The sequence below is a fragment of the Nuphar pumila genome, chromosome 14 (genome assembly GCF_984573655.1).
Source record: "Nuphar pumila chromosome 14, dmNupPumi1.hap1.1, whole genome shotgun sequence".
Lineage (NCBI taxonomy): Eukaryota > Viridiplantae > Streptophyta > Magnoliopsida > Nymphaeales > Nymphaeaceae > Nuphar > Nuphar pumila.
Window position 1 is genome coordinate 89,676,499 of NC_143262.1, and position 12,292 is coordinate 89,688,790.

The following is a 12,292-nucleotide window of genomic DNA, read 5'->3' on the forward strand; positions in this document are numbered from 1 at the left end:
AGAAAGCTAAACCAACATCGGAAACAAAAGCAGCACACGAATTTACGTGGTTCCCTCTCAAACTGAGGTACATCCACGACAACCAATAGATCAACACCTTCCACTATTTTCAAACAGAGATTACAAAGTGGCCAAAAAACATAAGCCTTACAAACACACACGGTGTAACAAAAATAAACAAAGAGGATATACCTCACTAAAGAATAAATAACAAATGCTCTAAAGAACCAGCCTCACGAAGTTGTCTTGAAAGAAGTGTAGCAACACTTCTTGTTTAGTTCTTTTCACACACTTTCGGTGCCTTAAAAGTGTTTCTCACACTTTTTTCTTGCTTTTTTCAGCTCTCTCATCCATCCTTTAAATAGAGGACGAGACCCGCATTTAATGCGGAAGGCTAAACGTCTTGCACAACTTACAATGCACCTGAATCGCCTTATCACAAATTGTTATCCAGCGAGTATCACAAATCGTTATCCAGCGAGTACTGAAACAAATTGTTATCCAGTGAATACTGCAAATCGCTATCCAGTGACTACTGAAACAAATCGCTATCCAGCGAATACTATAAATCGCTATCCAGCGAGTACTGAAATAAATCGCTATGCAGCTTAAAGCACTAACCACAAATCATCATCGACAAATCGCTGATCCTCAAAACTCTGAATAGCTGAATCGTCATTCAACTGTGAGGACTTCTACAAATCACTATTCAGCGAATACTGAAACAAATCGCTATCGAGCGAGTACTGAAATTGTCCTCTAGAATATCAAGCATCGTGCTTAGGAATTTTGCCGCAATAATGAATATGCATCAAACCACTAATGATGCCATAAATGATCAGTTATCAGACAATCCATTTCTAATATAGATGGGTCCCATAAGGAGGGAAACCCAACACCTCCATCTACAAGAGGGGAAGGTGACCCTCTAGTGGGTGCGCTGGAGTTGGCAGATGGGAGTCTAACCAGCCCAACTTGTCCGGCAATTGACTACTAGGTAGGGTAGGGTAATCAGACCCCCCACCTTTGGTTGCTTTGAATAAGAGGAATGCGAATGAATGATCGATTGTTGAAAGACCACCACCACCCTCTTGGACCTGCTTAAGATGTGAGTTTGACACCATCAACTTGGCCTTTTGATTAGCCATTAAGAGAGGTTGCTCGTTGAGGATGCCTAAGTCATCACCTAGAGGTAGTGGATGCACACCCACGATCATCGTTATTATGGTGCCACTTCTTGACTAGAGTAACTTTCATGAATCTCTAAAACACAAGTTGGTTTATGCTTTGAGTGTTGCATGGATTCCATGAATATTCGTTCTAGCATATTAATCTATTGATATGTTTTCTTTTGTGATCTTTCATTCTCATAGTTGTTTTGTTGATCATCTCTATATTCTTGTTTATATCAATAATAGTCATCTTTAGGGACATCACCTTTGTCGTGAAATCCACCACTACATCCTTCACTTTGACCACAATTCTTTGCACATTCTTCTTAACCACTTCTTGAGATCGCCAAAATATTGAAATTTGTTGACATATTGCCTTTTGTGATCTTTCATTCTCACAGTTGTTTTTTTATCATCTCTATATTCTTGTTTATATCAATAACAACAGTCTTTAGAGAGATCACCTTTGTCAGCAAATTCATCACTATATCCTTTCAGTTCAACCATGATTTCTTGCACGTTCTCTTCTTAATCGTTGATAGATTGACCCTACCCTATCAAAAAAGAGGAAGAAGGAAGAGGGGATGGGTAGCACCCTCTCACCACAAGAGAGGAAGGCAGCCCTCTGGTGGGTGCACTGGAGTCGGCAGGTGGGAGTCCAACCAGCCCAACCTGTCCGAAAGTTGATTGCTAGGTAGGGTAGGGTAATCGGATTCCCCACCTCTGGTTGCTTCGAATAAGAGGAAGCGAAGGAAGGACCGGTTGTTTAAAGACTACCACCACCCTCTTGGACCTACTTGAGATGTGTGTTTGACACCATCAACTTGACCTTTTGATTAGCCATTAGCAAAGGTTGCTCATTGAGGATGCCTAAGTCATCACCTAGAGGTAGTGGATGCACACCCACGATCATCGTTATTATGGTGCCATTTCTCGACTCGAGTATTTTTCATAGATCTCTAAAACACGAGTTGGTTTATGCTTTGAGTGTTGTATGAATTCCACGAATAGACGTTGTAGCATATTAATATGTTGATATGTTGCTTTTCGTGATCTTTCATTTTCATAATTGTTTATCTTATCATCTCTATATTCTTGTTTATATCAATTTGAGTCATCTTTAGGGACATCATCTTTGTCAGCAAATCCATCACTACATCCTTCACTTCAACCATGATTTCTTGCACATTCTCTTCTTAATCACTTCCTGACATCATTAAAATATTGAAAGTGATGCAAATCGGTGGACTAACTTACAGATGAATAACTAAGTTATGTTACCCCTAAGAAATACGCTACTAAAGCAAAATTAATGAAAAAATAATCAAATAGTCGATGCATAAAATTAAAAAAGTAATCTCAATAATCAACCACCCTAAAAAATCCTATAACAAGTATTTATAGCATAAAAGAAAACCCTAACTCTACTATAGATCTTATATAAGATCTAAATATGAAAGCAAACTCAATAAATAAAATCTAAATCCTAAATACTAACTATGAATCCAATTGGATCCCAATCTTGTCACCTTTTGTTCTTCTTGATTCTTTGACTTAGATCTGATTTCAAATCCATGATTGCATCATCACACCAACACTAAGCTCACGATCACTGTAATGCCTCAAAAATTCAGACTTAAAAAAATTGATTAATTTTTTATTATTTTAAAACACAATGAAAGTTATTTTCAAAATAGAAACTTACTGTAATCTTCAGGCTCGCCATAGGTTAAAAAGTAAATGAATCACAATCATTTAAAAAACATTTAGTTGTATTAAATGAATATCAGAGTTATTGCAGACCAAAATACAAAGACTTAGAGACAACTCAAATTATCATAATCTATGCCAAAAAAAATTTAGAGTCCTCGTTAGTACAACATGTGTCTGTTCATTTTTGTAAACCTAATTTTTCATTTATAAAAATAAGTGAGACAACTTAATATTAAAGTAGGTACTAGGAGACCTTTATCGGGTCTCTAGTTCATACAAAATCACATACAAAATTATATCATATCTATCGTATGTAACATCACATAATGCACATCAATAAAACACATCTCAATTATGTGCCATTCCATAATTATAAATAAATTATGCATTCATTAGTGCATATTCACATTTCACTTCACATAACCATCACTTACACTAAACTAAAATTGATTACATGCAATTAATTGAATGATCATAAATAATTGCTTGCATCTTATAATCCCTTATGATTTACATATATAACCAAAATAATTTAATCTAAATAAACATAAAGAATTGTTTACACAATCAAATTATGTGATTAATTAAATAGAGAATTGTGTATCTACAAACTTATCTTATATGCATGAATCATATTATTATCTTTTAAGTTAAATTACTTTTGTATTAAATGTCATGCTAGCAAACATTTCACATAATTAAGTAACAATCCTAATTCAACACCCGAGGCACCACTATCTCTGACAAGGAACCTTTGTAAAGGTTTTTTGCAATTGACTATGATCGTAGTTAACTGCTAAACACATGTATATAGTTAGACTACCATCCATTTTAGCCGTGTTCGTCCTCCTAATCAACCATGAGTGAGGGATATGTTTTTTTTAACCTCAAATTTCTTAATCTTGGGTTCACCTTCACAGGGATCCGGGTCTTGAATTTTCACTCTCATAGGGATCCAAACTACCTAGTTTTGGGATTTATCCCCTCATAGAGATTACTAAAAATTCCACAGGATTGGTGCATGACGTTGGTTTACTACATACAAAATTCATAAAATTATTTAATTAAATTAGGGCGTTGAAGTCGTAATCTATGTAAATAAGAATACCAAACCTCAGGGACTACTCATTTATTTCACATCCTCCACAGTGTTTCAAATTGAATTCTAAAATAATTCAAATAAATTCATAGAAGTCATTTTGGGATTTCTTTTTTCTATTTTGATATTTTCTGAAATATCATACAACATATGCCCTATTTCAGAAGGCTGTAACAATGAAGTGTCTAAAAAATTGAGGATTTCTTACCATATTTCATATTGAAATATCAAAAAAATATTTTAAAATTTTGAGCATCACCTGCTTTATTTTAGAGCATTATTGCCTTCAAAATTACTGAAATTAGGTAGTACTTGACCTATATTAGTTCAAAAAATCCAAAGATTATTTTAAAACCTTTGACAGAATCTCTCCTATGCGAGAGTGTAAATGGACTAAAATTTTGGCACAATCATTGTATTTTAATCCGTAAAAGAAATCCTAAAGGTTCAGTTGAGAGCTAGGACGTCTTATAAATCTATACAATAGTTCATATAAGTTTTACGAGTATATACTTTATTTAGTTTTTGAAGTAAAAATTTGAGCAGCGCCTTCGCAGTGTGTTCTCAAGTTCGCCTTTGGATGTAGCCATTTTGGCAACGCTTCCACTGTAAGGTCTCAAAACTACCACTGAATTGGGCAAAACTTCTGTTGGCCAAGCTCCAAAGGCCGAATTTGTTTGAGCAAGACTCACCCAAACAAAAATAGACGTCAAAAGGTAGAGGTAGGGTTTATAAAAGTTTCTAACAAAACAATTTAAAAAAATAATAAGGCATATGATACTTAAACAAGAGAGAAAGGCTGGGGAGGAGAGATAAGCTCTGAAGAGAGAGGGGAGGAGCAATTCTTTTTACGAGAGAGAGACCCAAGGGGGTATTTATAGGCCTAGGGGGGTCGCTCCTTGTTGGGTGTCAGTTTCTAAAGAATCCTCCTCAAAACTAGATTCTCTACTACTTTTTTGTGGAACTTGGTTTTGTAAAACCATTTACAAAAGCCATCAAAATTTGCTTATTTTACAAAAAAAGTGATTTTTTTATTGTTTTATTATTATTTTTACTTATTTATTTTATTAATTTCATAAATCATATTTATTTTTACCTTTTTATTCTTGGTTGGTTTCATAAATAACCATTTTAGTTAATGTTTTAATGGCTTAATAATTTTACTATTTTACCCATCATAAAATTTAATTATTTCTCATAATATACCGCTAAGTTATAAAATTATCATTTTTCCCCTAGATAATTTGACTATTTACAAGTATGTCTTTGAAATATGGATCTAGATAAATATCCAGACCCATCAAAATATCAAATATGGGTTTCGATCATTATCCAGATATGGTAGAAGATCTAGATCTTAATATTAGTTGAATCGAGTTTCTGGACTTCAGATCATGTCAAGTTTTGGTTTAGTTTCTTATAATAAATTTATTTAACGATTAAAAATTATAGTTATTACATTCCTACTCCCTAAAAAAAAGCATCATCAAAATTAAGTGTACACTTAATTGAATAGATGGAGATATTCTTTTTGCATCTTTGTTTATAGTTCCCATATACACTCTTCGATGTCGTGATGCGGTCATTAGACCTTGACTAGTGAGACTGCTTTGTTTCAGAGTATTTTCTTGTTGTGATCTATTATTTATACTGGTTGGTCTTCCATTGTCAAGTCTTTGTGCCTCTAAGTATTCATGGTGGATGGCATGAGAGGGGTCTCTGATATATTTTCTGAGCATCGTTATATGAAATACATTATGTACATGTGTATACTGTGGTGGTAGAGCTACTCGATATGTCACTGCTCCTATCCTTTCAAGTATCTCAAAAGGGCCAATGTATTAAGGGCTAAGTTTGTCTTTCTTACCAAACCTAATAACACTTCAAGTTGGTGATATTTTTATAAATACATGGTGTCCAACATTGAATTCTAATTTGTGACATTTGTGATCTGCGTAGACTTTGAGTTATAAGTAAACATTATTAGATCATTTTGTACCTGATTCGAAAGGTGCTCGATGACTATTAGGGATTCAAGAGTTCTATCTCCAACATCACTCCAACATGTTGGCGATCAACATGGTCTACCATACAATGCCTCATAGAATGTCATTCCAATGCTCGCATGATAACTGTTATTATAGGTGAAATCTGTCAATTATATATGTTGATATCATTCACGAGACCAATTTATGTGTACAATAATATTCTGAGGCATGCAACATATAACAATGCACTTGTTCTTCCAAGTACTCATTTATAATTAGACATAACTCCACATTAGAGGTTCGATCTTTGGCCTCTTAATGTCTATCAATTTACTATTCTTATTTGCAAACCCTCTCTCCTCTCAAGTAAATGATTATGGTAAAACTACATTCTCTGTGCACTCTCTACAATTGTGGTCTTTTCCTTTTGTTGATAATCATCAACATCATTCACCACCTCAACATCTTTATCTCCTATATTCTTTACCTCAGCTATGACATTCTCTTATTGTTACAAAATCTTCTCCACCTCAGCTATGACATTATTCCCTTGTTGTTTCAAAATCTTCTTCACTATTGCTTTTTTAAGGCAAAAACAAATCATAAGCTACGAACTATCATTTTTTTACTATCGAAATGCCATTTTAAATATCGAAGCATCATAATTAATGATAATAGAGATATTTGCAAAAATTTGGAGAGGTTCATATTTAAGTTTTCAACAGACTTGTGAACCTCATGTGCAATATTTGCAAAGTTTCAATATGTTTCAGTTACAAAAAGTTTATGCATAAAGTTGTGCAAACTTTGAACTATAGATGTAAATTTTGTAGAATGTTATGTAAACAATGACTAAGATTTGTGAGGTAGTCTGTAAAAATAATTCGCAATGACATGATTTGCGAAAAATAATCAAGATTTGCAAGGATGAAGAAGTACACAAAACAAGTTTTTGCAAAAAAATGACAAGGATTTGAGAGTACGGGAAAGTCCTCAAACAAGTTATTGCAAAAAATGATCAAGATTTGCGAGGATGAGGAAGTTTGCAAAAAAGTTTTTTTTTTGTAAAAATTGATCAATATTTGCGAGGATGAGAAAGTATGTAAAAATGAAAAGCAAGACTCGCCTTACGAAAAGAGGGAAAACGCTAAGCGTTCTATAAGAAAAAAAGTTGCAATTTTTTTCTAAATAAAAAGAAATAAAACAAAATGAACAAAAACAACTTTATATATGATTAGACAAAACATGTAAACTTCGTGATGCGTGCATATTTAAGAAGATATATATGCAAATTTAGTTATGTATTTGCAAAGTTTCGATGTTTGAGTTTAACAGTATCTTCGCAAATAGCATTATGCGAACTTCGTGATGTTAAAACAAAATAAAAAAACATGAGGACTTTATTTTTAGTAAGAGTTTGCGATACCCGATAAGCAAAGCGATATATCGTGCAAACTTCATGAGTTTCACACATGCGAAAGTTAAAAAGGTCTCTTTACAATTGACTATTTGTGATATTGGACATCAAGCGAAATTCAAAAAATTATAGAGCATTTCGAGAAACACACCATTTCTTTGGTACAGTAAGATTATTTTCCCTTTCTTGTTCATGTCCACTTTGTCTTTTTACCACATCATTTGCATTTCCTTGTTCATTCTTGATACGTTTTCATCAATCACTTTACAAACTTATCTCACTTTCTACTTGATACTATTTTCTAATGCTCAGTTTCCTGCTTTCGCTTCTTCTAACACTTTTTCCACCCATTTGTACCTTGGTAATTACAGTGAATAACAACAGGTGGTGTCTATTTGTCTAGTTCCAAGAAAAACAAAAGCCTCGTATCTATGCTACAAGGACACACCAATTTTGTGGGGTGTCCCTAATGACACTAGCGCACACTTGCACACAGACACCGACACCATCACGTACTGCTAATATCTTAATATTTTAACGATTTTAAGTATCATTTCAATAAAAAACCAATTTTAATGTTTACATATTAAAGATTAGTTTTTTATAGATAAAAATAAAAAATTACGTAACCTCGTGTCTTATTTTTCAAAAAAAATAAAAAATCAACTTACTAGTCGAATCTGCTTCACGCTATCAACACATCTTTGTGAAATCCTCGTATCATTTTGTTTTAAAACATGAGTTTTTGTTTATCAGATTATTAACCTAAAGGTGCATTTAAAAGTAGGAAATTTTGAAAAAGTGATACAAAATACAATTTTTACATAATTTTTTCGACCCTTTTAAACCAAAGGAAATATCTTCCTAAAAAGATTTTGTAAATGGTACGCGTTTTGATAGAAAACATTTTTCCATACCGAGAGAAAACATCACCTATCTTACCACATTTCACCGCTCACAATTTCATCATCACCGCCCATCACCCACCCCTAAAAAATGATGATTTTTCACTATACATCGTCATCATCCTAAAAAGAACCACCACCACCACCACCACCCACGATGACCTTTCACCACCACCATTTGTCCCACCAACACCAACCATCCCCCACATCCCCAAAAACCATCATCTCCACCATCATCACCCATATTTCAAAAAACTGCACCTAAGAAGCTCGGCTACCACTACCACTATCACTCACCTCCCAAAAAACTTAGTCTCAGAAGCTCCACCACCATCCCTTTCTCCTCCCTTATTTTTTAAGATTTTTCATTTTATTTTTCTCATGATACCCATGCAAGTAAAATTTTTTTATTTTTAAAAACTATCATAGCAAATTTTTTTATAATCAAAGTTTTCTTTTCCTATAAAAGTTTTCTCGCTTCGAAACCTGCTCTATAAGAAAAATTCTCTTAAAACCACGGTCAGGATTAGATCATTTTTGTCAACCGCCTCATTGGATCATGTGCAAAATAGCCCGTCGCGTGCAAACAAACATATTAAAGAAAACCGAGCTTCGATGTCAGTTTAAAAACAAGCTATCATGATCTCTCGATGCTACGTGTGGATCTCAACTTCACTATATACTTGGCAAAACAACCGATATCCGCCTTTACTTTTGCGTATTAATAAAAGTCAATCTCACTAATCTTACACAGGTACGGTCATCAGGCATGCATACGGGGCAAGTAGTTTTAATTTGCTGTATTTTAAGATGCAATATGGGGTCAGGTAGACGATTCGAGAAAAGAAACTACTGGCCGTCTGAGAGAGAAAAAGTTTGCCGCTCGCCACCCGCCATTCCACGGTTCCTCCATATAAAAGGCGGTGGTGCTTCCGTTTCCTTCCTCCCTCCCCTCCTTCTCGTCCCTCTAGGGTTAGGGTTTCGCAGAATCCGTTCGATCATCGTCCTTTCTGGTCGTTCACCGAATCGGCGAAGTTTCTGATAGTTACGGGCCAATTTGCTGAAGGATTCGCCATGGTCGATCCTGAACCGAGCGATAAGGCTTCTACCTCGGACGGAGGTGGCCCGTCCGAGGGAGGAAGAGGAGGAGGGTTCGGGGTTTCGGAGCCATTCTCGGATGCTTCGTCGCCGGATTCGCTGAAGAACACGCCATCAAACATCGCAAAGTTGGAGGATATCATCGAGCAGAGCGAGGGGCGGAAAAAGTATCTCGCCCGGACGAGGAGCCCGTCGGATGGCGAGGACGTCCGGTGGTACTTCTGCAAGGTCCCGCTCTCGGGGAACGGTTGGTATTGGGTTCGACTCGTTGTTGAACGTTTTTTTTTTTTCTCTGCTAGAAAATTTTGTTAGTTTGTACAATTACGCAGTTTTCATCTTGAGTTCGACTGGTATAATTTTGCAAGTTATTGCTAATGATGGTTTTTTCTGAATACTCCAATTGGAACTCTGACGCAATTTCATGTCGGTTTGTAGACTATTAGCATCCAGAGAAAATTTGGTAATCTTCTTCCAAAGGGACGTTCCTTCTAAAGGTTTAAGCCCAAATGAATAATTCATTAACCATAGAACAGCTGTACGGCATCCACATTATTTTAGATAGTAAATCATTTGGTTAAGGAAAATTGATCATCTCCGATCTGAAGCCATATATAGAGATAAACCTGTTCTATCCACATCTTAGGCAGCAAATATCTTTTAATGTCTACCATTATCTCAGCCTACGTTTCCTTAGGTAACTTTTCTATCTAAGAAACTAAGATACACATTACGTAGATTCAATTTAAAAAACTGGCAAATAATTTCTTCTCAAAGAAAAAAAGCCTGGCAAAGAATTTATTTTGAAATTCAACTGACCCAAATGATGTTCAATTGGCTTGGAGTTGATTCATGTTCAGCATATTACGACATACTATCAGCCTGTAGAAAGCGAGATGACATAGTCATCCACAAATCTATGTCACAAGTGCTATGGTACGGGGCGTACACCACAACAATTCCAAAAAATGTGGGTACGGGACACAGCTATATATATATATTAAATATCACATAAATACAAAATACATTCAAAATAAACTGAGTACAATCTAAATATATATGCTATATCTAAAATATATATTATATACTAAAAAATAAAGTTATAAACTGAAAAATAATTATAAATTATAAATTATAAATTAAATACAAACTTGTATATACGGAGGGTAAAATGGCGTGTCCGGGTGTCAACGCTTGTCGACACGGGGATACGCCTGTCGACACTGGTACAAAGGGCAAAATGGAGTGTCTTGGTACCATAGCCACAAATAGTAAAATATTGCATGAGCTAAGCATTACATACCAAGTTTATGCATTTTGGATGGTGGACCCACCAATCTCGTTGTATCTGATTAACTCATAATCAAGTTACAAACTGTCTGCATATATATTTACAATGTGTGGTTCTCTTCCCTCTTCTTTTTGCCTTGATTTTGTTGTTTAATATGTTTGACGTTTGCCAAGTACTACCTGATGATCCTCATGCTTGTGAAGATAGATCTGCTGTAAAGTTGATATGTAGTATGAGTGTTCTTGGTTCTTCTCATTCTGACCACCTTCAGCAAGTTGCTGAATTTCTTTCATTTTTTTGGCAATTTGTCGAAATGAAGAATGCAATCTATCTCCATTTTCACTTTCTTATTGTACTTCTGCAATAAGATGGTGTTTTTCATGATAATTTTCTGGAGTTTTGTTAAAATAAAAATTCCAGCATTAGTTGACTTGTTAAAGAAGAGGCTCTTTCCGATACTTGCCCAAGAAAAAACAAATCAAATTTTAGATCTTCAGGGAAACTGAGTTGATTGCATTTTTTTCCTTAGCCCTGCTGTGTCCACTTAATTAAGACTTCATATTCATTGCGCATAGTTGATTCTTGTATAGACAGTATGATTATATTGACTGTTACTTCTCTTGGAGTTAAATGTTACAAGCTATTACCAATTAGCTATGATGGGAAAAGATATGCTAAAGGAATTGAAAGATGGAAGAGAGAAAATCTAATAAACTAGTAGTTTTTTTCCTAGTCCTTAATGAAAGAATGATGCATCACTGCCTATGGCAAGTGGAGGGTAGTGGAAAATGTGTTCAGAGCAATGTAATATGTTACTTAACAATTTCCTCTTCGACCATCATGTAGACATGGATAGAGCTGTAGCTGATAAATGGGACTTTTTATTTGTTGGATCCTTTTGCATACATAATTTTAGGTTGTTCCTTGATTTGCAGTTGAAACATTTGTTTCTACTATTAAACAGCAAAGCTACTCTTTATGATGGCATTGTTCCATTGATAGCATTGACTCAATTTTTTTTTTCATTCATGTTATCTGCTAAGAATGGTTTGCTTGAGGATTTTTGGCTGGATACTTTTAGTTATAGTGAAGTTTCTTACTAGTATTCTTAACTAATGTCTGATTACGTTTTATTTAGTTTATTCTAGATTTAACTAATAAAGGGTCTGGTTTAACCATAGTACCTGCAAGCCTAGTACGTATTGAGTGTAGATACAGTGGAAACTGGTTACAGCTGGTATATCTGAAGTATATTCGATTCTATTTAGTTTAGTTTATTCTGGATTTAACTAATAAAGGACCTGATTTAACAATAAATCTACGTTCCTATTGTCTAACATTTTAAAGTGAAAATATTATAGGGTATGGTTACAGCTTAATTAAGCTAAGCCATTGAAGGCACTCAATTATGGTGTATGAGAACATCATAAACTTGAAATTTATTGTTTACATGTTTTTTTACTCAAGATGTTTCTCACATTTAAGGTATATAGTTAGTAAAATGTCTAGAGTATAGAAAAAAGAACTATGGGAAGACACTTAAAGATGGAAACATGTCATTGTTGGAAAAATTTCATGTTTAAGTTCTTAGATAACTGTTATTATGAGTTCT

General features: G+C 34.6%; 1 protein-coding gene across 2 annotated transcripts in view; it reads left to right on the top strand.

Moving 5' to 3' along the window:
- The first annotated feature begins 9,132 nt into the window (after positions 1-9,132).
- Positions 9,133-12,292, top strand: part of SGR2 (shoot gravitropism 2 (SGR2)) — a 119,623-nt gene continuing 116,463 nt past the window's right edge. Inside the window, exon 1 of one of the 2 annotated variants that reach the window (XM_089987935.1) lies at positions 9,133-9,639. In XM_089987935.1, the coding sequence (XP_089844061.1) occupies positions 9,369-9,639 (271 nt within the window). In that variant the 5' untranslated portion in view covers positions 9,133-9,368. The remainder of the gene's footprint in view (positions 9,640-12,292) is intronic. The other variant, XR_016427735.1, reaches the window with a different exon arrangement.